Source organism: Tyto alba, unplaced genomic scaffold (assembly GCF_018691265.1).
Source record: "Tyto alba isolate M040663 unplaced genomic scaffold, T.alba_DEE_v4.0 Super-Scaffold_1000006, whole genome shotgun sequence".
Lineage (NCBI taxonomy): Eukaryota > Metazoa > Chordata > Aves > Strigiformes > Tytonidae > Tyto > Tyto alba.
The window spans coordinates 32,204,233-32,231,972 of NW_024881272.1; the positions used below are offsets into that span (position 1 = coordinate 32,204,233).

At 41.2% G+C, this 27,740-nt stretch overlaps 1 protein-coding gene across 16 annotated transcripts in view; it reads left to right on the forward strand.

Annotated features, from left to right (window-relative positions):
* NFIA (nuclear factor I A) overlaps positions 1-27,740 on the forward strand; it is a 360,430-nt gene that overhangs the window by 226,411 nt on the left and 106,279 nt on the right. For 14 of the 16 annotated variants that reach the window (XM_033008836.2, XM_033008837.2, XM_033008841.2 and 11 more), the window contains exon 3: positions 16,063-16,128. The exons of the other annotated variants lie outside the window; for them this stretch is intronic. In XM_033008836.2, coding sequence (XP_032864727.1) covers positions 16,063-16,128 — 66 coding nt within the window. The remainder of the gene's footprint in view (positions 1-16,062; positions 16,129-27,740) is intronic. 16 annotated transcript variants of the gene reach the window in all.

Sequence of the window (27,740 nt, forward strand, 5' to 3'; positions counted from 1 at the left end):
CACATACCGCCTTGGGACCAGGTTACTGAGGCATCTCGGTGGTAATGGGAATTAGTAATAGTCCTAATATCGTTAATAATTTCTGTGTTGCAGAGGATTTATAGGTATGGGAAGAAGTGATTAAGTAAAAGGTAGTGCTGGTTCTTTGCAGTCTTCCCATGGACTATAATGGGACCGGCACAAGGCTCTATAAATAGCTTTGAACATTTTCATCTGTAACATTTGGTGTAAATTGTAACTTTCAGAAACTTATCTTTTATGTGGTACAGTTTGCTTTTATGTCCCTACTGTCTAATCTTATCTTCCCATGTGCTGAAATATAAAAATTCATTGCAATTATCTTTCCTGTAGTAAGATATCAAGGAGTTGGTACATTGTGAGGGGACTAGGTTGAAGTACAATCAACACACATTTTTTGGATCTAAAAATATCACTGCTTCAAAGGTCAGCTAAATGATAAATCCTGTTCTAAGTGTATATATAATACATATGAATGCACACTATAAATTTGTTTTATAGATTTTCATTGAAGTGCTTGCAGTCTGACGATAATTTCAAAACGTTTTGAGTTTATCTGAGGTCGCTGATACAGTGAGCGAGGAGGGAGAGAGGCGACGGGGAAGGCAGCAGGAGGAGGTTGAGTTCCTTTTGGCCGAGGGGAAAAGAGCGGCTTGCCAGCATTCGCCTATTGAATATGGTGAAAACCCATCGGGTTTTTTCTCTAAGAAGTCAGTTGGACAACAGCAGCCTTCTCCTATGGCCAAAGTCACTCCTGTTGATTTTAATAGGAATAAGCCCTCGTATTGCACTATTGACTTCTCCTTTGTTTCTCTGAGAGCGCGTAGGGTGAATGTGTGTGGAGCGCAGCTGCTGGAGGGTGTGCTGCCACCGGGAAGCTGCAGTACTTCCCTGTGTGGACAGTGTGATCCGTAACTGTCGGCCCACAAGTTAACAGCATTTCTAACTGAGAGAACATAGAAATTCTTCTAGAAGTACTCCCGGAGCGCACGTCCCCTCTCACGTTCTTTTTTCTTTCCATGGGAAAATCTGGATTCAACCAAGGCATTGTAAATAATATAATTGACTGGAGGCATTTTTAGATGCACGAATGCTAAAACGGATTTTCTCTAACATATAAGGAGAGGAGTCGCCTATTCCTTTCCGGATTATATCGTTTATTTAAGTTTGGTGGTCTTGATATGTCTTTATTAGGAGTAAGGGTAACAGTTAAAAAAGAGGTAGCAGTCAAGGAAACTGAAGGACTCCCCTCTCTTTCTCAAAATAATGAGTATTTTTAAGTAGACCCAGTGTTCCTTGTACCGGACTAAATAAAGCATTCCAGAATAAAACAAACACATCTTCCCATCTAGGCTTTCATTGCACAAGTCCTGTTGAAATTCATACTAAGAGGGCTTGAGAATTTCCCTCCCATAGGCGATCCCAGCGTCCGGCATTGTGTCCAGCCCGCTTCTCACTCGGGGACAAACACAGCTGGGTGCTCAGGTCTGCGGTCGCAGGAGCTTCGGAAAGAGCTGCCGATGGCAGGAGCTCATCGAATGAAAACGTCTCACGTGCGTCGCCTCCGTGACTGTGAGAAGCAAGTCTAGTTTTAACTACGCTTTCTGAAGTGTTACAGGCAATACAGTTGCTCTTTTCACTGGATAGTGCTTACTTTTCTTCAGGATCACAAATATTTGAATACAATTATTCAGTCAGCTGGACATCTTTTTCCTCCCATTTCTGCTCGAACAGTAGTAGAATTTAGTGTTGATTTAAAAGACTGTCTGCCTTAAAGCAGATTGCAGAGTTTGCACACTGTGACTTGTAATTAAAGTGTAAGGGGTGCTTATTATGTCAACAACTGGCATGAGAACCCCCGAGCAGCAGGTGACCCCAAACATGTGACGTTTGTGACAGCTAGGATCCTTCTTTCACTGGTTTAGCAATCTGAAAGACCAAATTGAAAGAAGCCCAGAGGCTGTATATTTCATTAAGTCCCAAGGGAAGTGTGGGATACAGCTTCCTTCTGCTTTGCTGGGATGTAGCCAAAAACTTTCTAGAGGCTCTGTTTTTGACAGAGGCTTGCTGAAGGGGGGGAAAAAACCTTCCACCAATCACCCATAGGACCATAAATTTGACATTTCCCACAGTTTCTTTGAGGCACTGATGTTGCTGTGTCAGCAGTATGTCCCAAATCTTGTGTTGTATTGTTTGAAAAGGAACAGTCAAACTTTCAGAGGAGCTGAAATGTTTTTCTTCATTGTCCAAGAGTTCCTCTGCTGCAAAACCACAAAGGATTATAAAACACACCTCTCAAAATGGGGCTGCTTTTATCAAAAGTAGGTACCGTGCACATGCACAGAGCGTACGTTGTTTTCTGACACGGCAGAACACAGTTGATAACAGTTCATCCATATTAGAAAGCAGACTTGAGAATATCATTAATGGACACATACAACTCAATTGCAGGAATGGTAAGAAAAGGAGCCTTCTGAAAATACTGCGCTAAGTTTATCCCCAGTGTAATTCCAGTTTGGTTATGTCAAGAATAAGCTTGGCCCAAAGACCGAGTCATAAGTTTTGTAACACAGCTTGTAATTTATTTTTAAATAATCAGAAGTTTAGTGTTAAACAAATTCTTCGGCCTCAGACCCTGCCCCATACCCCACCAATCTTTTTGTGGGTGACCCGTGGTGCAGCTGGTCAACCCTTGCTCTTTCTGAGCTTGGGGCATCAGCCCTCCGCGGCGACAACCTCCCCGGGAGAGCAGGCAGCCCTTCTGTCTGCTGGCGGTTCCCGTTCTCACTGGGCTCTGCCTGTCTCACTGGGGACACTCTTCATCTTTGTTAAGAAAGTTTGATTTCATGTTTTCCAAAAAGTTTTGAAAATAGCAAAGGCATGCTCGTTTTCTTCATACAGAATTCATTATCCTCACACAACTATCAATCTGCCCATCTATCCTGCACTACAACAACTTTTCCTACCAGCTGTTTTATGTATCTGCTGATTCCAGATACTTCACTTACTTTGGTGGCACCTCAGTCGCATGACAGTAGAGGGTTTTTTTCTCCTTCTTAAGTCAGTTTCCATATATATGGTTTCATCTAGCCTAAGGAAGGAGGAAGGGTTTAGGATTCTTGACTCCTGAACATGATTACTGTCAATTCTGCCACTGATCTAGTAAGTATTTCTGGTCAAGTTACTTAACCTATGGAGTCATGCTCCGCCTAGAGAGATAGTACAGTAACTAGCATTTTATAAAGAAAACAGATCGAGTTAGATAAAGATAAAATAGGTTTAACAGTACTCCTATTTCAAAGGAGTATTTTGAGAATTAATGTTGATGGAGCTCTTTGATCTTGGATGAAAGATGCTTTAGAAATGTAAAATATCTTTGTTATTTGTCATCTCTCTGGGTCTGAAATTTTTCTCAGAAATTAAATTTTTGAAAATGCATGCAGAAGGTTTCAGTGTAGCCCTGATTGTTTAATTTTTACAGTAGACTTTCAGAAAAAGTGACTGGGTTGTTTGTGATTACACATAGCCCAATATGTCAGTGTAGATGCAAGTAATCTGGAGCTGCTAATGCAACTTCCCATGTCATTCCTCATTTTGACTTCATATTTTAAAGCTAATAAAAAAATAATAAAATTACTAAAATGCAGAGATTTTGAAAGTAGTTTCTTAGCCCTTCCCACTTACTTTGCCTGATATAAAACTGTATGTTGTGATCATTCTTGCAGGAATACATCTTTATTTCCAACCCTACATGCAGAGTGCCCTCAGACTCTGTAACGGAGACAGAATTAGGTCCTAAGAAGTGCTTGAACAGAATCTTGCTGTCTCTCAGCTCTGGCCCAGGGCAATGGTAGAGTTAATGTCTTTGCATTTTATTTCAGTACAGTATGATAAAGACCTACAAACAGCCCCTGCACTGACAGCAAATAAATGGTTGAAAATACTGTTAAAAATGGCAGAGGAAATAGTCGTAAGTCAATGAGGTGGTTACATTTAGTCTATTTTTAATTTTTGGACAACTCATTTATTTTGAAAAGTCAACTTCTAAGTGAGCCATTTTCCAAATGTACCTTTAACTTTTTGGAAGGTCTGTTTCTGGAAAAAAAAAAAAAAAAAGAAAACCCCAACAACATTACTAATATTTTTATCTGGAAAATTTTAGCTTTTTTTTTGTCCAGCTGAAGTTTTCAGACTCTGTAACATACTGCTTGCTAAAAGGCACACTCTACAATGCATTAAGTACAACAGAATAATCCTTTGCAGGATTCCCTTTGTTGCAGACATTATTTATGACATTTTAGTCAATATTTGCATGGCAGACTGTCCAAAATTATTTTGTTTTAGGCACATCACTGATAACTGGACCCATACTCTTTATCATTCTTTTACATTCATTAGTCACTCTGTAGTGTTTTTAACATTTTAAAACACTCATGCAATTCAAAGGAAAATAGATTTCAGCCAAAACGCCTTCAAAATTATCTTTTTTCCTTTGAGTTATTCAGCGATTTTTAACACTTCGTATGTTTGATGTTTTTTTCTTTAGTCTCAGCAAGGCAAAGTTTTTGCAGGCTTTGACTATGCTAAAGATAGGATTTTGATAGAAAAAATGTGAGGTAAACTGAACTTAATGTGAAAATGTTATCAGACGTGGTGTAAGGTATAGCCAGCCAAAAAAACTGGCTATTTGCCTTCTGTGTAAAAGGTAATTTAAAAAAAAATTTACAACAAAACTAATTAGCAGATATTCTAATGCAAGAAAATGTTGCTGTTAGTAAAGTTTCTTCAATATGCCAGAAAGCAGATGGTGGCAATGGAATAGCGTTTTCTTTTGCCAGCTTTTCTATATGCTTTCTAAACCTGCAAGAGCTTTTGCTATTCAGTATTCAAATTTCTGACACTCTATGATCTTTTTCATCTTAAAACAGAAATAGAAACTGAAACTTAAAAATGTAATCAAGTCAAGCTGTCTGTTCATCAGATCATAACCATGGCTTTAAAAGTTTGATTAAAATTTTGTCTACACACTGTAGTTACGGGTTTTGAGAGCTCTGGACTTTTCTGGTTTTAATTTTCTTCCTCAAAATTTAGTTTTGCAGCACTGGGACCAAGTGAAAATGGATTTTAGCTTGTATTTTCAGAGTCAACACATTAAGCTTAATCTTCAGTGTGTGTGTGGAGGGGGGAAGGGAATCCTACCTTTTATATATATGCCCAACTCTTTCATATATTTGTAATGATCCACTGTCCTTTGAGATGTAGATGCAGTTCCATTTCTCCATGATTTCTGGCGATTGTACCTTAGATTTTGCTGTAACTCAGTGTGGTGACTCTGTACCGAGCCTGCAGGATGTTAACTTCTCTCTGAGCTTTAACTTTATCTTCCACTTTCGTGGCTTACAAACACAGCAGAAACACAGAACAAGTAGGCTGCCTACCAAAAGGCTGCTTTTTTTTTCCTGCCCGAGTCTATGTTGTTGATGCCAACATGATACTGATGCAACAAAACACGTCCTGATTTTTATGGTAATTCTCTGTTCTTCTTTGCAGTCTGCAATATTGTGAGAGTAGAAACATATCCATGGAGCAGCAATCAGTGGCAATTCTTTGTGGGCAAAATCCTCTGACTTTTCAGTTCAAGAAAGGCTTTGAGCTGATGGCAATATTTCCTCAATTATTTTCAGAAAAAAAGGTGGGAGAGAGGAAGGTAGGGAGGTAGGAAAGGTAACTATCGAGCAGTTTTTATCTGCTGTATAATTTTATATATCTATGTATTTTTGCCAGCAGTTTAATTTTGCATAAAGCTTAAGAAAACCTGAAATGGCAATTTTTCACATGCCACGTTGAACTCCTCAGAGTGTACAGAACAAGGAAAAGACATCTGCCAGAAAAAAAAAAAAAATAAAAAAAAAATTGGCCACTACAACCAAATATGTACTTAACAGGGGCTGAAATGGGAGCCAAGAGGAAAAGTGTCAGGTACATCAAAATGAAAGAGAGTTGTAGAAACGGGGCTGCTAGTGTAGATCAATAATTAAAAAACAATACCTAAACTTTGTTCAGATTGCCCCATCTGTAATTTGATATTGATCTATTATTGACAAAAACTCCATGGAATATTAGTTCACCTTTTGTTTATCCCTTAAATAATCACACATTTTTATTATTGACATAATTTTCCTTGTTTGAAATAGAATAATCCTTAATAGGGAAAATGGGCCCATTCTTCGAGACATTAGTTCGTTGTCTGTATTCTTTATTCTGTTTGATGTATAGGTTCTTACTTGAATTTTTGATTAATCATGGGAAAATTTTTCACCTGTCCTTTAGGAGCAGGAGAAGTGGGGGAGGTTGTGAAAGGAGGAGGAGGTTGGGGCTTTTGCACAGTTTATTGCTTTGGTGAAGGTTTTGCTTTGTTTTTGCTGGCTGACCAAGTCTTGAATGGCTCTGGCTGCAGAGAGACCTTAGCAAGAGGCACAGTCTGAAATACATGAACACTCTGATGGTCTCCAGAAACAGCTAGGTTATTCGTGTGATCTGAGAAACGTGAGCTTTGGAAAGCAGTGTAAGGCGGCTGTTCACATTGTCAGAGAGAGGATTTTATTTGGCTTTTTGATGGAGGGCAGGTTTGAAAAATTCTTTATTCCTGTCTGCTACGGAAAATCTAGAGAGCCTCCTTGGTCGTGACCTTGTAGCACCGTGCGTCTTGGCCAGAGGAGAGGTACCAGACCGCCAGCTACTGCTTGGGCAGCGCGGATAAAGAATGAGGATGGGCACTGACGAGAATAGCCTGGGAATACACAGCTCCCTGCCTTGGGTCCCATAAGGATGAGTTTGTCACAATAAATAAATAACAAGGGGATGGTGCGGGATAGAGATTAATTGGGTGACGGTGCTACCACCAATGGAGTCTCACCATATGGTGGACATAATGCTGCTTTGCTGATGTTGGTTTACTCTCCAATGTAAAATTGCATAGAAGCAGACCTGGAGACATTGAGCAGAGCTATCAGATCTACTGATCACACAGTTTCATCTTCACTTGCCTTTATACATGAAGTCAGAGATTGCAAAACCAGCTCTTTAGTCACTCTAAATACTGTTGTTCTTATTGTTAGGCTGAGTTAGAAAATACTCTGGAGAGAAACATAGAAATGATTTATTGGTTTTCAAAATACCTAATAAGAAAAAAAGGCAAGTGAAACCGTAGCTGAGGGTGACTGGAGATATCCCTTCTAGGTGACTTTGGATCCATTCTACCAAGTAATTTTCTACATAATGTAGTTGAAGGCTTCCTAAGCGGGCACTGCCGCTGCCATTGTAATGGCTGTATTGGTGGGAATGATACTTTATTATCTAGAGCAGTGGCTTGAGAGCTCAGCTCCGTGCTTTTTACTCCTTTTAGTAACTGTGCCTCTGAAGGTAAATCACTTAACCTCTATGTGCCTCCTTCATCCCTGCGTAAAGTGGGCATAGTTATGCTCACCTTTCCCACAGAGGTATTGTAAAGCTTAGTTTAATGTTAATAAGATGTTTTAATTTCCAGGATAAAAGGATGTTCTATAAATATACATTAGAAGTAATAATAGTTTTAATGTATGCCATTATTTTATAACAGTGCTTTTCTAGTTTTAGAAATTTTTTAGTGGTTTGAAATTATTACAGAATCCGTTTTTGTTAATTAAAGATTGACATTCGGGCAAAATTTGTTGAATTGTTCTATAAATTCAGATCCACGTGCACTGAGCATGCCCAGAGCCCTGCTCACCTGCACTTTGGGATCATCAGTACAGCCCTTCGGCTTTTAAAACAATTCTTTGATGCATGTGCTCAGAAGTTTGATGGCTTCTAAATAGAATGGTTCAAATATTTCAAAGCACTTGAGATTCGTATAGTGTGAAGCAATTTAAAATTATTGTACTGCAATTAATTTTAAATAACTGAGCACTGCATATGTCTGGAAACCCATACAGATCCAAATGGAAGCTCTCTAAAAATTGAAATGATTCAATAAATTTAAATCACTCTGAATAAATGGATATAAGTACTGTAAATCATTTTGTGAGGGGGATAAGCAAATTTTCTAGAAGTGAATCTGAGGGTAGAGACTCTAATTAGATTTTTTATTTTGGGGTTTATGATGATGAAATGTAGGTTAATTTATATTTCCCAGGGATCTGAGGGCAGCTCTTGTTGATCCATATGGTTTCTTGTAGCTCTTACATAGGCTGCTTTTTTTTATTTCCCAAGATTACAGAAACTTAGCAATCCAACTTTGCACATATTTTTTTCCATTACAAATATCTTTCCCTCCAAATCTGTATAAAAAGACATGAGAAAAATATTGGTCCACAGCTAGAAATGCCAAGTATATTTTTAAATGCAGCTAAAAAAATACTGCAGCATTAAAACATTGTGCGGCATGGAAGCTAACATTTTGTGGAGCTGGGCTGCTCAATGAATATGAATTTTGATATGCCTAAATCACTGATTCAGGTAAAACCTGTATCTGTAGGTACCAAAGTGGATTACTGTCTGATAGCTGTTCATTAGCTTAGAGCATGTTCTCTGTCCTTTCCTTACAGATGTATTAGAAAGATGCTATCTAATGTAGGAAGGCTGGTAAAAATATTGATGCGAGACCTATTGGAAAGTAATGTCATTTCCATTGGCTTCAGCTCAGCTCCAGGAAAATCCACGTGCCGGTTCCTCCTTCTGCCGCAGCGAAGCACGGTCGTGTGCGGCTCTCCACGCCGTGCACTTAGCTCTAGGATTACAATTCCTCCCAAGTATCGGAGCCAGAAATTAGAAATTAGTGCTCCCGCCGACACTTGCCTGACCCTTCCGTTTCACTGTTTCCCTAAAAGCCACAGAAAAAAAATAGGACAGCGCAGTCCCTCTCCGTGCAAGTGCCCAGCGCTTGCTGTTGGCACGCGTGCTTCCTCCGGAGACGTTGCCACCTCTCGGCAAATGGCTCGTGAGGGTCCGGCCACCGTCCCGTGCCGGCAGCGAGGTGTCCCAGCTCCTCGGGGTGGGACAGAGCCCTTCGCAGCCGAGGGTGCCGCTCCGCCAAGCTAGTCGTTGGGGTCTGGGGAGAAAAATTGTTTTTGAATTTGCTCCGTGTCTGGTGGGCTCTTCCCAGGGCGGAGGAGCCGCAGAAAGCGAGAGGGGCCCCGCTGCAGGGTCTTCCTTAAGGCCTTACCTTACTTTTAGACAGTTGTCATTATCTTTGTCTAAAGGTCATGGCTAAATTGAATAAAAGGAAAGCTGTGTGTTCCTGTCGATGCACAATGGCAGTATTGACTTTCCTAATCCAGTTTGCTGAGGGGTGAGAGAATTAAATTAGATATCTAAGCACAGAAATTGAGAGCCTTTGAAAACAAAGATAAGGAGACAGCCTGTATTTTCCTTTTCCTGGGAGCTCTGGGCTCAAGATTTTGCAGGTGTGTCATCTGATCCATGGCTTGCATCGATCAAAACTGTGCCAATGCATATTTAATTAGCAAGGGGACCCTGGATGCATTATGGCCATCATCCCTATATTGAATGGACTGTCAGACTTTCTGAATGCTTCCCCACCCCCCCGCTTCGTTGTTTGGGGAGCTTCTGCATTTTGTCTGAGCAGCTAAAAGTTTCTTTGTTTTTAGCTGGTGATGCATACAGCACCACTGAGGAGAATACAAACAAGTAAAGTCCTAAAGTGTTTATTTTGTCTAGGAAAAAGGGCTGAACCAATTTGAATCCTTTGGGTAACGGATTTTTGTATCTCTTGGAATTAAAAAAACAGTCGCACGATGTTTACTTTAAGAATATTTTATTATAACAAATAAAATCTGTGCTGTGGGATTTCTTAAGGAAGCCTTTGATGACAATTTGAATTAAGTCAAAATTAACGTTTGCTACTGCAAAGGAATAAATAGAAAATGTTCCAGAAATGAATCAGTAAGCAGGAATCAAAGGCTGTAAACTGTTTTAAAAACAAACATTTAGAAGTGAATCAAATACTTGTTTGTAATATCAAGGAACAAGTATGGGAATACACAGATTCCCCACATTCTAGGCTATCACACGATAGCAGTAAATCATTTATGGGCTTGTGAGAACAAAGAAAGTTGATTTAAAATGAAACCATTTTGATACAGCTTTAGGGTCTCGCAGCCTCACGGTGAAGTTTCACGTTCTTATTTCCTACGAGGAGGGAAGTAATCGGGAATGTCAGCGTCCAAAAAAAGTTAGCCGAGGAGTTGTGGAGATCTTTGTTTGCATCTACCTTGGTACAAAGCCGCCCCAGCAGACAGAGTGTTGCCTGATAAACAGATGTAATACACAAAGTCTGCTTACAATACCGAGCAACAGACTGTGGGCACATGTTTTGGTCTCATTCAAACTCATCAGCATAGTCTAGCTAGCTGTTTTGTTGCTAGTCTACTTACGGGGTAGCTTAGTAGCGTCTTACTGGTGAAGTAACAAGGAGGGTTTTTGCCACAAAAGTTTTGTGGCAAGGGCTCATGGGAAAATCATTTGCATACATCTTGTTACAAAGGCTGACTACTTCCTGGCTTAGACAAAGTGTTGCCTGATAAACAGACTTAACACACAAATGTCTGTCTGGAATAAACAACAGCAAGCTTTGATTTACATTTCCATTATCAAAGATAATCTCTTTCCCAGTGTACAGGAATTAAGAGTCCTCGCCTTATAAAAAAAAAAAAAAAAAAAAAAACAGGCTGGCACCGCAGGGATTTTACCACTGCAGAACCTTATTTGAGAGCTGCGGGGATGGGGCATACTGTACAGGGGGGTATAAAATAAAACTGGAAATCTGGTAGGGATATGTACATGTGTGATGGTGAGGTGTATGATAATGAAGCACTTTGAACTCCCTATAAAAGTTGACTTGAAAGCGATGGCTGGAGTTAAACGGAGAGCCAGGCCTTCCTTAAAAGAAATAGTAGTAGCCACCAAAATAGCCATAAATAATAATGGTAGCATATATGGAGCAATCCCTATGTGTTTATATTATAATGTATAATGAAGGGAAAGTGAGTGTAAAAAAGCCTCAGTCCTGGTGCTGGTTTCTGTTTGTAAATCCCATAAGCTCACCACGTAAGACTGTATATAAAGGAGCATGATTTAGATTTTTTTTTTTTTTTTAACATATATAAATCTTTGGTAGAATCCATGCCCAAAATTATAGATGAAAAATTTATTGCATGAACACAACCCAGCCATATAAATTTTTTATTACAAATAGGACTCTGAAACTTGAATAAAATATGTCAGTTTATTATACAATATTTCCCCCCCCTAAAACATGATATGAATGGAAAATTTAACTTGTGCACTTTTGTGGTGCTTCTGCAAGGTGCTGGGCTGGCAGCGGAGGAGAGGGAGCCCGCTTGATTTAGCTGCAGAGCAGGCTCAGCATGGGCAGTGGCAGCGCAGCCTTGCTCATCTGGCATCGCTGGTAATTTTTTTTCTCCACTACGTGGGGTTCACCTTTACTGTTTAGAGGATAGATGCATCTCCACCTGAGTTAGCACGCTGGCTGCTAGCAAGGAGCCAAGTTTCTGGTGGAGGCTGGCTCCACATAGGTAAAAAATAATCCTGACACCCATTAATTCAGTTTGCGCAGAGCAGCAGACAATAAGGCCGGTCCCTGTAGGTCACTGCCACCCAAGGTTGGATTCAGCATGCCCTGGAACACACGGCGTGTTGAGAACGTGTGAGTGCCCAAGAAAGCATCCCGTTTCTCCGAAGTCAGGTAGCCATGAAGTCGTTTAGCACTGGGAAGTGCCATAACACTCAAAGCGGGCTTTTTTGGTGGAGGAGCGTAACAACTCTTCACCGTCTGTGTCACGGTCTACAAAAAAGAACAACATTGTCAGTCTGTTGACATTGGTCCTGTCCACGGGCCAGACTTTCCTGGGAAGGTTTTATTCTTTCCAAACAATGGAGCGCTCCCTTCCAGCGCCGTGAGCCCTGCTTCCACACAGCCGTCGTGCAGCCCGGCTGGAGCTGCGCTACTGCTGCAGCTGAAAAGGAAAATTCCGTATTGAAAAGTCCAGAGCTTCCATCCTGGGGCTGGAGGTCCCTGCCTGCTTATGGTTTGAGATCACGCAGACCCGGGTCTCGGGTGTAACCACCTCAGTCACGCTGGGGTAGCACATGCTTAAGAAACAGATCCAAAGAGCAACACAAAATCGAGATGTAGTAGGAAATGCTACTTTGGAAAAACTAGCTTGTTTGGTTGTTTTTTTTTTTTTTTTTCTTTATAGCTTAATCATAGTTGTTTCTTGGAAGTAGAGAGTAAAATAGCTTTGACATGCTTTTTGTCCTGTTTCCCCATGATTACAGTTGATACCAGATCTCTTTGACCTTCTCTTGTCCACTAACCTTGACTCCAGCGTACATACTCATGCTAACTCTGGCTAGTTCAGGGTTAAAAATTCCAACCACTAACTTTTCTTTAACTAAAAAAGCCCCCAAATAAAACCCATTGTGCTATTCAAGGTTAAGCTTCCTTAAATATAAAACTAGATTCCTTGGTGTTTTTTTTTTTTTTTTTTTAAATCAGCAATCTTAATAGTGGTTCCTCACTATAATATTTCCAACTCCATCTGAAATCATTTAAATCCTCCCCTTAATAACATGCACTTTATTGTAATATACAGATTCTTTGGCTTCCTACCAGCCTTAGCTTAAGGCACCAATGAAACTCGTTGCCGCAGGGGGCCGTGGATTCAAGAGGGGCTCGCATCTACTGTATATTTTGTTTTGTATGTTTTCCAATGGCTCTAATTATTGCAGGTGGTAGAATTTAACTGGCAGTGTTGTTGCTAAAGAAAATAGGCATAAAGTGTATACTGTTTTGCAGAGTGGCTATCAAATATATAGAAAAGAGAAAATCAAATGAATTGTTAAACTGCTCTATAGTAAGTGATTTTATTGATTTAATGCAAATGCTTATGAAAACGATCTTCCATTTATATCAATTATGTATGGGCAAAAATTAATTTATTCCTCCGGTCACCTGTTCGGCTAACTGACTCAGCAGGACAGACATTCCCTCTCCCGTTGTAGCCGAGTCCGCAAAACACAAAACATTCAGAAAACTGGAATTTTAAAGTTTCCATGTGCAAAACAACAAAAAAGCCCCGACAGGAGTTACTGCCAACTGCTGAAAAAGCAGAGAGCGAGCAGTGGAGGCTGAGCAAGACTCTCTCGTCCTAGGCAAGACTGTAAAATACAACGGCTCTGATTTTGCCAATCCCTTAACCATGTGGCGGCACATTTATATGTACCGGATCATCTGCGGCATCTGAATAAAATCAGGGAAGCAAAATTCTGCATATAAACATTTTGGCTAAGTGCCTTAACTCAGTCTTCTTATCTGGGGTTTCCACAAGATGCCACCTTGCATAACAATGCTGAGCATACGCTTGCCCAGTACATGTTTTCGGTAGCCTCCCGTGATCTCTACCGCCGTATAGATTGGTTTTAATTCTACCTCGTCCTGCATGTTATTGCCCCGTGCCTCTCCATGAAGAATAGTGCTTACAGCCTTTGTTGTCTTTTTTAGAAATTAATATTTAATTTCAGCAGAAGAGGTGGGTTGCAGGAAAATAGAATTAGGGAAAATGTTACCGCAGTAGCCTGAGTAATAAAAGAAGAAAGTTAAGATTCAGTATGCAAACAAATGTCCTACGGCCAGTAGAGTCTCTCTTGTGCCACTATCTTTGGTGTTGAAAAAGCCGCACTCAACACAAACAAAAGTACTTTGTTTCTCAAACTCCAGGAGCAGCTCCGGCTCTGCGTGCTGCCCACCGGCTGCAGGGCTGTGCTGGGGAGTGAAGGTGCCAGCCCGGGGCTGGGAGCGCCGAGCCCAGCTCCTGCGCCTGCCACCGAGCCCTCGTCCCCCTCGCTGCTTCCCTGGCTTGGTTCAAATTTTTGAAAGGCAAACATGCTTCGAGTCCCGTATTTCTGCAGTAACTTTTCCAAATATATAAATTTTTGTGGAATTCTGACCCTACTTCAAACATTAAGCCCAAACGCTGATTGAACCATGGCGTGCTGGAGGAAAAGAAAAACCTAAAAAATAAGCAAAAGCCCAATGCCTGCCCTGTAAAACAAAATCCATTGAATGTTGACTTTGAATGTTAACTAAATATTTTATATTCCGAATATTTTACCTTTGTTTCTACCTTTGCGGTATCAGAAATGTGAAACTTCTTGCCAAAATCTAGTGTCCAGAATCTAACAGCACCGTGCATATTACGCAGTAGTCTATCTGCTGTCACTGATTTGATCTTCAGTTAAAGATAACTCAGAAGATCAACATTTAAAACAAAATTGCAGAAGTGAGAATAATTTTTTTTCACTGAGCTTCACTGGAGAAATTATTTAAAATAATAAATACAAAAGAGAAGAAATGGATTTTGGACACACTGGGAAACATACCACTTTTTAGAATTTCACTGATTTTAAATAGAAGTATTGGGACTGAAGCTTTCTTTGCTAAATACTCTGAATGTTTATATTCTGAAATTTATCAAAATTTGTTTTGTGAGCACTTCTTTTTACTTGTAGTTTTTAATTTATACAAGATTGTCCTCTAAGCTTCTGAATGATACCTAATGCATACAGTCAGCAGGTAAAAAAAAAAAAAAATTTGAATATTTAAAATAGGCATTTTCTTTATAGTGCTCTGTGGTAATTAAAATCTTCATTTGCTTAAAAGCAAGGAACCTTTTTAAAGCAATAAATTAGCATTGCTTGACCCAAGGTCACTAGTAGTACTGCTTCTTCCAGCGCTATTAATACCTCAAAGAAAAAGAAAGGGTGGTGTTATCACTCTGTTGCAATGGAAGTAAGATTTTCAATTTAATCACAGTTAAGTGTCATGACCTTTTGATCTTGCATTGACTTCTCACTGAAATGTGGTCAAATTTCAGACAGCTAATTCTAAACTCTGCAAAGTCAAGGTGGAGTCAGAAAATAGGTTTGGCACGATTGGGGGTGTTTTTGATGCAGTAGCAAGTGGTTTCATTTCCTAAGTTTTGTTTCACAGCAAAAACTTTTTTAATGGGAACAATAAATTACAGAACAATTTCTGAGGAAAAAAAAATAAATCTTTTTCTATTTGTATTAATTGCAAAAACAGTAATTTGAGGGGGGTTTTTAAAAATATTTTTCCACACAGGTAAAGGGACCTTCTTTCCCAATTCAGAGTGATAGAAATAATTAAGAAGGAAAATACTATTTAACTAAAGCTTCTGCTAAGAATAATTTTTGAACCAAAGAGCAATCATCTTCATATAAAGTAGAGTTAATTATGTGTAAAAAATGCAAAAAACTCATATTTACACATATCCTTTTATAGGTCATTGTATTATTTTAGGCAAATAAATTGTGTTCGTTGGAGAGTGTTAGCTGGGAGTTTGTAGGACCCATTATTTGCACAAGTTCTAAAGCAGTTCATCCAGTATCTGGTCTCATTTATACCACTGCAAATCAGGGGCAATGCCGTACATTTCAGTGATCTCACAGTACTGTAACCACTGTGAAAGTATGACAAAAATCAGCTCTTTTATCAGTTTTGCAGATTTTGTTCCAGAAATGTGTAGACAACAATCTCCACGACTCTGTAGTGTTGCTTAGTTACCTTTATGTGACTGCTTGAAAATATGTTTTGAGACTTTACTATGTGTTGGATTAAGGCTCTGGTTTGTATACAACATAGAGGCTGCATTATAAAAAACATGTAGGAGAGTAGTTTAAATATGCCTTCTCTAAAAAGAAGGATTCTCAAAGCTTAATTTATGCTAACACACACACCAAGCACTCTGTGTAGTGCCATAAACAAGATTCCCTTTTTTTTTCTAGCAAAAATATTACCTAGGCACAGGACTTTTGCATTATCATGTCCTAGTGCAACACTCCTGTCCTTAGTTTGTACTCTCAGCCTTTTGAGGAAGTCTGGCGCCTCTGATCTATTTTCCACAGCAGACCCTGTAATTTTTGGCTGTATTTTATGTTTTTCAGATTCAAGTCAATCTGAAAGTCCCAGCCAGCCAAGTGAAGCTGATATTAAGGACCAGCCAGAAAATGGTAAGTTCTTACCTGCTGCTCCTGCTTTGGGATATTAAAACAGCCCATATTTATAAAGATTTTTTTCCTATGTCTAATATAAAAAGATTCTTCAGAATAATTGACATGGGATAGCTACAGATAGGTTGTGTACTCTCCTCATAGTTAAAATGCTACTATTTCATTAATCTAAGGTAGCATTTGTTTCTCCAGTCCTGGAGAGAGACATTTTTTTTCTTTAAAAATAATTTTAATTAGGGAGATGCCATTAAAGAGCCTGCTGTATGCAACCCTTATCCTTATTCCTCCGTAGCAAAGGCTTTCAATCCCTGGGCCGTGAGTCATGACCCCCTAGGGGTGTGTGCTTCATCACTTCCATTTTTATCTATGTGCTTTTAACTTCATTTTGTTTATTGATGCTCTCACATGACACACTGAAGTACCTAACTTTCGGTATGTGTCCAGCCATCATTTTAGAGTGCAGGATCTTAGGCAGTCCCACGAAACAAAATGGTTGCTTTGAAATATGTTTCTGCAGACCCATTTTCTGCTGCAAAAATCTGCTAAACAAAACTGAGTAGTAACACTCCCAAGCATTGCAGTTTCAGGGCAGGACTGCACACCTATAAACATACCAGCTGCTCAGGCAGGTACCCGCTGCGGGACTGATACAGGGACTACCGGCGTTGTCTGTATGTTTATATCCGCGTGCTTTAAAGGTTGTAGATACTACGGGTAAGCAGGTCAGGGAGGCTCAGCTAGAGCTTGTTGCTCCTTCTCTGTATGTTTGCAATAGCATTGTTTCAGGTGGCAGCGGCTTGAGCTTATTTGGAAGAAGCAGCAGGACTGTGACTTTTGGGAACACTACTATTCTTTGAACTGGGACAGTTTTAAAGTAGAAGGAGTAGCTTTGTAAAGCAGCCTAGAAAAAAAAAATCATTCAGTAATAGCAAATTTCTGTGGGGACGGCATGTGAAAGGATAAGCATGTGTGTAAGGGAACAGCTTCTCTTCCTTTTTATGTTTAAGTAAGGTAGACCTCAACAATTTTTGTTGGCCCATCGGCAACTGAGTTTTGTGTTACTACTTACATTTAGGACTTAGAAATAATGTGTTCCAAAGTGAGTGACTATTATTAATCGTTTTTCTTGACTTTTTTTATGCATAACCAGATTTTTTTTATAAGACCTAAATGTAGATGGGGGATCCTCTATACCAGGGTCTACTGTGCATACACGGAAAAGAATTTGCATGAAGGGTTTACGTCTCTAAAACCTGTCACCAGTTTTGGGATATGTAAATCCATCTTATGTAGAAATACTGTATCGGTGCTTGCCCTTCCACTGGGCAGCTAACTGCTTTTGCCTCAAATCCCTACAGCTGTATATGTGTTCAGTGTGTGTTTTGGGGACTTTATTAGCAACCGAACAAGCTGCAGAATGGGAGTAATGGTGAAGGGCTGCATTCACATCCAGACTGCATTTGTATCAGGGTTTAAATGGCAGATAGAATTAAGGGAAGAAGAGGTTTAGGTACCTAAAAAGCTTTAAAATACCAGCATATATCATAGGACATAGAACACAGGGCTCATTGGGCTGGTAAGATTTTGGCTTTTGGAGTTCCTGTATTTTCCTCCCATTGAAATATGAAAGGTTTCATATTTTGATAGATTTTGTGCTGCTCATCTCTAAACATACCATCTTAAAACATTTCTGTTGTTTCTGAAAGACAGTGCCTAATTTCCCTTATCAATCCTGTTCACAAAAATTCTAATTTGTAGCCAAAGGATTGTGAGGTTAAGAGAAGAACTGACTAAACTGTGATTTTTGTTCTGCCAATTCTGCTATTTTTTTGGTAGGGAATATGCTGCCTATGTTTATTAAATCACATTTTAATTTAGAATGTATTAGGCACCAAGCATGTTATTATTTCTTGTTTGGATAATATTCCTTCGCAGCTATTAAACCACAATTCTTACCCTGCAGTTTTCTAGTCTTAAGGAAGCCTGTTACTCAAACAACTGCCCCGAAAAGCAGCAACGTCAGTGTTTAATAATGTCAAATCTGTAAGAGCCTAGTGAAATGAAATCTCTCTGATTTGGAGCCTGACTCTTCCTTGTAAAACAAGCTTTTAGTGAATTCTTGGAACTTTAATGGTGACCTGCAAAAGGTACTTTTTTTAAATAAACAGGAAAAGGATTTTTCTTTTTCTCAGTTTTACTAAAGGGTATTTTTCCCCACCACAGCAGAAGCCTCCTAACTGATTACGCACCTTTTGCAGTGCCTGTGTGGGAGATTTTCTTTACAAATGCATCTAACGCAGTCTGTTGGCCCTAAAGGGGTTGCTCCCTCTGGGCAGACGCTGAGCTCATTCTCAGCACACACAGCCCCCAGCTTGCAGTGTACCCAGTGTGTAGATCAACACAGATCTGCAGCTCTTATCTACTGAACGTGAGGATGAAAGCAAAACTGCAGGCTTTAGAAAATGAAAAACTGCACGCACAGAAACGGACACAATAAATCATATTAACTGCGTTGTTCTACACTTGCTGTAGACCCACTTCCACAGGGCCTGATCCAAATCCGTCTGGAGTCAATGGGAGTCTCGTAATTGATTTTACTGAGAGTGGGAATGAGCCCACACAGAGAGGAATTTTATTTTTTTTTTTTTAATCAAAGAAAAATAGTATTGTGAATAATCTTATTCCCACTGACGGTAACAGTGGAATGACCAGATCGAGGGCAGATTTGGAATCATTTTGTATGTGTTTCTGGAAGGCACAAAGAAGTATATCGATTAAGTACTACCTTTTACATGCATGCATTCCTTCATTTAAAAAAAATAAATCTTTAAAGGCCTTGTGAGGGTTATACAGCCTCTCTACTTGCCTGTTAATATCCTTTCTGTTCCACTCCATAAATTCTAGAGCTATTTATTATACACATATATTTTGCATACCTTGAGTAATGTAGGTTCAAAAGGGTCAACTATACAGCCCTGAAAAAGAAGGCCTCCTACTACAGATTTTAATTTATCATTCTAAATTGTATGTGTTATTTTGGAAAGCCTGTATGTCTAACCTCCATTAAAGTGAAGTTCATGGGAAAAAAAAGCTTTTCTTTTTTAGAGCATCTCCTTTTTTCTAGTGGGCTTTACAGTTGCGTTTTCTGGAGCAGAATCATCACAGGCAGAGAGGATGGTGACATCTTCTGCTCTTGGTGGCTTTAACACCAACTCTAGCCTTTTCTTCAGTCTCCATTAGGCCAGAAGAGTTTTCAGGCAGTCACTTACCTGATCACTACTGCAAAAATCTACAGAAATATTAAGCATTTAATTTTTTTCTAGAGAGAGAGAGAGAGATACAGCATGACGGTCATGTAAAGCAAACATGCAGGCAAGACAGAGCTTGTTCGTGCATGCCTGGTCCAAGGTCCAGATATCTTGTCCTGGAACTAGGGGTAAAGCTAACGTGTAGCCAAATGGTGTGCATGGTGCTGCTGTCTCTCAGGTCTGTTAGCATGGGAAAGAGCTGCTCAGAGAGAGAAGGAAAACCCTGATTTTGTCTGTTTGTTATGTGGGTGAGGAAATTTTCAGGGGGGATGATGAAAGAGACGAGCAACTTTATTGAAAGGCAGGCGCATGTTCTGATGTCCTGATATTTTGCTCAAATGAGGTTTTTTTTCTGACCAGCTGGGTGGAACACCCGTGTGGAAAATTCCCCACTTTTGTAGTTGCCTAATGGTATGTAAAAGCTTCATTTCAGCTGGCACCGCAAACTGATTTTGCAATTCACCCAATCAAAAAAAAAGGTTATTGATTTTAAAAGCTTGTTTAATGCACTGGTTTGATGCTGTATTTTATAAACAAACTAGTTTTCAGTGAACTGAGGATGACAAAATGGCTAGTCTGATGTAGTGAAGTGACTGCATGCCTGGGGATCAGGAACAACTGAATTCCCAGCTCAGCACTGCCGTGGACTCTCTCTACGGCTTTTATTCTCTCTTTCAGTCGTGGAAACGGCTATCGGATAGATACTCTTTTTGTAAATAGGATTATTTTAAACTTTTGTAGGAAAACTTTTCAGTCTTTTTGTCTGCAAAGTGGGGATATTCGTGATTCTAGCTTTCAGAGATTCATTGAATATTAAAAGTCAAATCCTGCCCTGCTCCAGCAGGAGTTTAACTCTGGAGAAATCCAAGGAGGATGTAGCATGAACTAGTTAATAATTGTGGTACAGCACTGTGTTACTGCTGTCAGTAAATGGATGTCAGACATCCACCAGGCGATGTTTGTGTTTGATGTGGTAGTACTGGAGAATTAATAACTGCAGCAGAAAGGTACACACAGAGTGTACTGTGTAAAGCAGAAGAATGCTGTGTCATTTTCTACAGACAACTGATGTCTCTCGAGCATGTGGTATTGTGATTTGATAACTCAAAGTTGGTAGCACTTTAATTGTAGATTAGCAAATTCTTTTTAAAGAAGTTGGTAAATTCTCCCATTTCAAGTGAGCAAGACAGCATTCATTGTTACAGCTGATTACAAATGTGTGCCAAATTCATTGCTCAAACAATTTCTGTAGAGGGAGAGGCATTTATCTAAAAAATAAAAATGTTTAATGCCCAAACCAAATGCTTTTTAGTTTTAATGTATTCTTGCTGCTTTGAGCTGCAAGTACCTTAACAGCACTGCAGGAAATGAAAGGCACATTGTTCTTTGTAACATTAAACAAAAAAAAAAAAAGAAAAACAATGATGTACCGTAACTCACAGAACTCGTTTTTCAACCCCACAGTAATTACACTGGACTTGTAAATATCATCTGTGAATTCTTTGCTTAAGTAGGGCTGGACTTGAGCATTAAATCTTAAAAAAATGTTTAAGTATATGCTTACTTTTCCATGCCTAAAAACATAAAGGAATAAATTCTGGTCCTCAAGCTGTGGGGGAAAGAGAAGGCAGTAGTGGGAACACATGTAAAGAGAAGTTTCCTTTTCTTCTTCTCTAGTCAGGGCTGGTCATGGCAGGCGTAATACAGTTTTGGCTGCAAGGAAGGAGGGGATTATGTGCAACCTGGTAAAATGCAAAAGCAGCTTGTGGAAAGACCTCTCTGACTTAACGAACAGCCTGAAGAGTCCAGCCCCTTTTTGTATGCTTTCTTTCTGGTCCCAAAACCTGGCATTCTTGTTTTGTGCAGCAGGCTAGCTTCAGCCACTGGCGTTGGTGCCTGCCTGGCCTAAGGGTTCGGCACTCTCCTCGGATGCCGAGTTCGCTGTTCAAACCCTCCTCTCAGGTTGAGACGGGCAGAAAACATAACTCTTCTTTGTGGTTGTCCCCACCACTTGACTACGTTGTAAGTTAAATGGTGGCTGAGAGACCTCCAATTCCTTCAACAGCCAAATTTTTAACGAGTAGAAACGTCCTGCCTACCGAGACCATCCCTTCTTCTCAGGCCGTGCCTAACCTCCCATCTCCAGATGTTCAGGTGGAGTCCTGCTGCCCCGCGGGCTCTCTCACATGTGACTGAACTTGATGCCAACCAGCTTTACACTTACTCACCAAGAAGGTGCTGCAAGTGCAACAGGACTTGAGGTGTCTGGAGGGTCAGCTGTCCTTAATTCCCCTTAATTCCCACCTCAGGAGTGCACAGGCATGAGCAGTTTCTCTGAACACACAATGCTGAAACCGGTACTGTTAGAAAGTACATCATCTCAGATGACTAATGTTCCTGAAACACCACATTCACAGCAGATAACCAAGCCTTGCAGAAAAAGTTTTCTGTCAGTTACAGTTGCAAACAGGGTAATACAGTAATGGCAGCTTTTATTAGTGTTCTTGGGATCATTTGCATCAGAATCTTATAAATGCAAGAAGACTCTCCTCTCTTGTTTACAGAGCAACACTGAGGAGTTATCACAGCCTGAGGGACTAATCTAAAATTAACTTTGCTTCAGAAAAAGCTTTTAAAAAAAAACCCCTTAGCATTTTCAATAAGGAATCTCATAGCTGGCGCTGAAGTCAAAGCTCCTGGTGATGTCAGCTTGTTTGCACCTTTGTAACTTGCCAGGACCAAATTCTGAACGGATTTGCACCCTTATGGATCACATTGTCTGCTGGGAACAGCAATGGGGAACTTTGTCCAGGCTTGAACGCTCTGGCTGAGCCAGGGAGCTCTGGTGGGGCTGGTTTCTTCTGCCTTCCTAGGGGCTGAACAGAATCGGCTGTTGACTCTAACAGGACCCATCAGTTGATGAAGGTCTGATGAGGTCCAACCCGTGTTTCATCACCCGCTGAGAGAGAGTGCATGTAGGCAGTTCTGAGAGCCAGCATGTCCTAAGGAAACAAAAGCAGATATGTCTGGTTATAAATTTAACTTATGTGGGATTTAGTCTTGCATTTTTTTTCATCTTCTTTCATTACAGATAGATTCGAACTAGAAATTCAGTATTTTCATCATAATAGTCTAGAACTGAATCTTTGCAGCATCCAGCCTTATTTCCCAAGCCAGTTTCATGACTGTCATGAAGAAACATCCGAATAATTAGGAAAGAAAACACCATTTTTCCCAATATTACCATATTTTCTTTGAGATACATTATCAAAGACAAATGATTTTGTGGTCCAGATTGTGAGGCACAGTTACACCATTTCCAGGATTTAGCGGGTCCTCTGCTAGGCTCAGGATTTAGCCTGCTTATCAGTAGCTGGCACTCTCTTGAGGGGACCCTGGGATGGCAACAGCCAAGGGTGTTGACTGTCAATCGGGCGAGATACGCGGTCGTCAATCAGGGTCAGTTCTGCAGCCTCTGCTGGGGCCGAGCAGAGAGCCTTTCTCATCAGTGACCTGCAGTGTTTGAGACTTGAGGATTGACAGAGGACTTCAGTTTTCACTGCTGCTAACCATTAACCTTCACAAGCAAAGCATTCCCACAAAAAATTCATCCAAGGCAAGTATGACAGGAAATATTCAAAGCATGAAATGAATGCTTATAGCATGACAAAGCAGTGCTTGAAAGACATGAAACGTTCATTACGCTTGGAGTGGCTGAATGCTGCAAAGGAAAGGAGAAACAAAAATGTAGCTAGAGTATATATTTTTATTTCTCCATATGTGTGTACAGGAAAAAGTCAGTGAACCTTTCCAGTGGATAAGGTGCATAAATACAGCTGCGATTATTCTAAGTCATTTCAAAATATATTTTTATTCTTTTGCTCCGTTCCATTCTTTTCCACATATATTTATCTGCAAGATAACAGCAAGGGCCATCTAGAGGGCAGCTTGGAAATGGGCTGGCCAGGAGCCCCCTGCTCGGAAGCTCCCGTGCCTCGGTGAGGCGAGTTTTCCTCCCTTGCTCTGCAGGTCCAAGGCTTTTCTCTGCCCCACAGCAGTGCCAGGTTGCTGCCTGCTGCCCCCTCCTCTGCCTCAGGGTGCTGCCCCCGAGCCGGCCCCTTTTCCCCGTGTCCCAACCTTTGCATGTTGAGAGGTGCCCCAGTGCTAACTTTAGCCAGTCCTCCTGGGGTCCTGGGAAGGGCGGCTGGAGCTGTGAGTGATCTCTCATTTTCACTGCAACCATTTATTTTTCCTTTTCTCATGTCTTCTTGAGAGACTTGCTGTTGAATTAACTGCTCAGAGCTGTGTTGCATCAGAGTAATCGCTACCGCCTGAGTGGACCACAGGCTGAAGGATGCTTTTGAATACCACGCTTGCCCACCAAGAAGCTGGGCACTTAGGAAGAGCAGTTTATTTGTGGTATGGGCATCATTTTATTTTTCTGCCCACTAGAGAAGGGAGTTTATTAGTGGGAAGTTAATGTGATTCCAAGGCCTAACTTGCAAAACAAAACCTCAAACCTATCTATTTGTCTTTCGATGTAAGAATTTCCTAATGCCTGTAATGTAAGACAAAAGGAAAATTTTACTTGCAGGAAAATTGCCTTCCACAATAACCAAGAAAAAAAAAAAAAAAAAAAAACACAAAACGCCCACACCAGAGCAGCATGATCCAAAATGTGAACTTCTTACGCCTCCCCAACCTTCTAGGTTAGCCTTCCAACCAAGTGATCTTTTATTATCAACATGATATACCCTTGACATAATTTGGTGCAGTAAAGCTTCTTCTGCTGAACTCGTGATTTCATTTACTAGATCTGATGAAAGTTCTGTGAACCACGGTAAAATGTGATAATTAGTAGTTTAATTCTTTTAGGTTGTGCGTATTAATTGAAAAGTCTTGAACTATAAATACAGGGCCTGTGGATAAAAGCATACTCTGAAATCAGTCGCTTATCCGAAGTATTCATTACTTCACATCTATTTAGGTGGTGTCTCTTTACAGCAGTGCCAGTCGGCTGTTAAAGTGAGTGGGAGCCCTCCACTCAGAGATCGCAACAGCAAAATCCAGGCTGACTCGCCGCCGCTCTCATGCGATCGGAAGCCCTCCCTGGCCAAAATTTTGCCCTCTGTGGTCAAACCACTGGAAGTTAAAAATGTGTGCGGGGAGCTGCGCTCTGCAGACGAGCTGGTGGAGCGCTGGCTCTCTCGCTGTGCAGGTTGCAGGAGACAGAAGGGGCTGAAGGCAGCGTTTGCTGGCCGGCCGCCGCGTCCTCCTCGCCCGCTCGAGGTGCCGGCGCTGCGGTGGCACGTGGCAGATTGCCCGTCCCCGGCAGCCGAGGGGGAACATCGTTCTGCTGCTCAGCAAGTCCACCCAGAGCCTCAGAGGTCCCCACGATTTGAGTCCCAGCCAGCCTGGCACTTCATGATAAACTGTTTTTTTTTCCTCCTACTTACACACTTATCCTTCACCGTGTTTGGGACCATCAGCACCTAAAGCTGCTTCAGCCAGAGCTTAGTTCATTCGGCCGCAAATGTCAGAGTGTAGCACGGGGCCACCGCCGAGAGCTGCGATAAGGGATCGTGCTTTCTTGCTTGCGCTCATGTGTTCTTTTGTTCTGACTTCCTGACCGATGCAGGAGGTATTTTGTTGACTCTAGGCCTTTCCAAATATATATCTATATACTATGAAAATGTACATTGTTATTTCACACCTTCCTCGGGTTTCTGTGTGTGGTGTAGTGCCTGGATGAATCATACCTGGTTTTACAGGTACAAGGTGATTTTCATTCAAAAGTATTCCAACCTTCATACTCATATTAGGTTTGCACACTCAGAAAAAATCTATATATCTGCATATTCTGCAGATTCCTGGGTTAATCAGGTGCTTTCCAAGTAGGCTTAATTTTGTAAATGCGAAGTTGTGTACACGAGCAGAGAGGTGCACATGAAGAGCAACACACAGCTCCTGAAAGCTCTGTGCTGAATTGTTGCCAACGTCAAGGGAGGGCACTTTGGTAAGACCAGGCTCCCAGAAAGAGCCTCATCACTTCTATAGATAGCCAGATACTATTTTTTAATTGCAGATACTACTTTTGAATTGCAAAAGTTGCTAGATAGGAAATGGAAAGAAAGTTTTCAGTGTCTCTCACAGAGCTGCAAGAATAAAATCCCCTCCGAGGCCTGGCTGGTAGTGTGACTGAAATGGAAAAATACCCGATCCGTTTCTTGGAAAGTGAGAAGGAGACTTCTATTTGCAATGGTTCACAAATATTTTCCCAGGAGCAACATAGCAAGCGTGGCAAAAGAGGACAGGAGGAAGGTGAGGCGAGCAAGCCATGCTTGTAAACATACTCCTTTAACTCTGCTGTTGTTATCTTGCACACAAAGGGTGCTGCAAGTTGTTTACAGCAGTTCATGTTATTCGTTTCTGCTCCTTTTTCTTCTGTCAGTGCCGTATCGTCAGTTATACAACTTTTTTTCTGGGTTGTGATAGTGTCCGGATAGATTTTGGCGGTGGGGTGGTAGAAAGGTGCCAGTTGATTAAATGTGCTGCTTACTATGTGCATTTCATGTCTGCTGTCTTAACATTTTTTTGTTAACCACTGTTGCAACTGAAGAAAATGCTGAAGTTTGACAGTTGGGAGTTACTGCCGAATATGTGCTGTAAACTGTATCATCCCTCTGCTTTCTCCCTTCTCCCCCCTCCTGCTGAAACCAAATGATTTATAAAATGCCTTCACATTCTTGAGTGAGTTCACACTATCACCTCCAGGCACTGCACTGAGGAGTCTTAGGAGTGGAGGGGAAACACAGATCTCATAGCTGGTATTTTTCTCTGAAAGAAGGGGGGGGGGGGGGGGGGGGGGGGGGGAATAAAAAGAGCTGATTAAATTTAGAGAAAAGTTTCCTGCTGTGCCCCAGAGTAAATCTGTAGTCAGTGAAGCACTTTCTAGTAAACAAGAGATGTACGTGGTTATAGTGGGTTTTTATTATTACACACTGCCATTGTTTTCCATTTTCATAAGATTCAATTAATGTAATGATTTTAGAGTGTCTCTAATCATTACCTTCCATCCTCCCTCACTCGTACTTGAAGCAAGAGGATCTGCTGCAAGCCACGCTCTGGCGTGAGGAGCCAGCACCTCACTCCTGTCACTGGTGAAAGGAGGCACAAAAAAATGATAGGGCTGCTACCAGGGATCCGAATATTTTTTCTTCCCTCTCTGGCCTTTGCAGAATGCTCGGCCAGCACCCCAAGCCCTGGCTGCGCTGTGCTCTCCCACAGGCTCACTGCCATGTCACCCCCCAGCAGTCCCCCCCCCGCCCCAGTCCACTGCAGGGCCGGTGACAGGGGGACAACTGGTGCTTTGGTGGTGCAGAGTCTCACCAGGTGAGCCAGGGTACAGGCTGACGGTTTCCTACCAGCCGGGCACGAAGACATCAACCCATCCCGCAGTGGGCCAAACCCATTGCTGGCATTTCTTCTCCCGGGACCGTAAGGGAGGAATATTTCTTACGTAACTTGTAACACTCACTCACAGAGAATCTAGACCTCCGTCCCTGTTATTTTTGTACTTTGGTTCCTTACTCTTAAAACCTTATCTGTAACAGAAGGTTCTCCGACAGCTGCATCCCCATCTGAAAACCTGCTGGTGTTTGGGGGGTGTCCCCACCTGACCAGCTTTGCAGTGCAGACCACCTGCAATTTTCCCACATGTTATACCTCAAAGTCCTTAAAAATCAGGGAATTTGCTTTCAGGAAGTTTCCAATAGCAGAATGCAGAGAGCTTAGCCGTGTCCCCCACGCCATACAGAGGGGAGCCAATTTTATCGTACAGCCGAGCATGCCATAGCTCGAGCTGCAGGAGGAAGGGAAGAGGTGAGAAGCAAGAGAGGATGGGCAGCAGCTTGATGGACTGAGGTGGCTGTGGTTTTGAGGCAGGAGGGGAACCCCACAGATTTTTGTGAGGGAAGGCAGTGGTATGGTAGTGGCCCACAGCTCAATTTAAAGCAGTAATAAAAGAGGCTGGAAAAGGATATGACAACCTGAGCAAACGGCTGAGGAATGAGGCAGCCCAGTATTAGTGAATCCCGATTTCTGTCTGTCATGGCCGTGACGGATGCATTTGCAGTAGGACTGGGAGCCGTCCACTATTAGAAGGAGAGAGAAGTAAAGATCATCCCGTGTACAATATAAATGTAAGTTGTTATTACTACTATTGCTATGTCAGCCGTAAACTGTTCCCACGAGAACAGAGATGCAACATCATTGAAAAAGAATGTCTTACTGTGAAATGGGCAG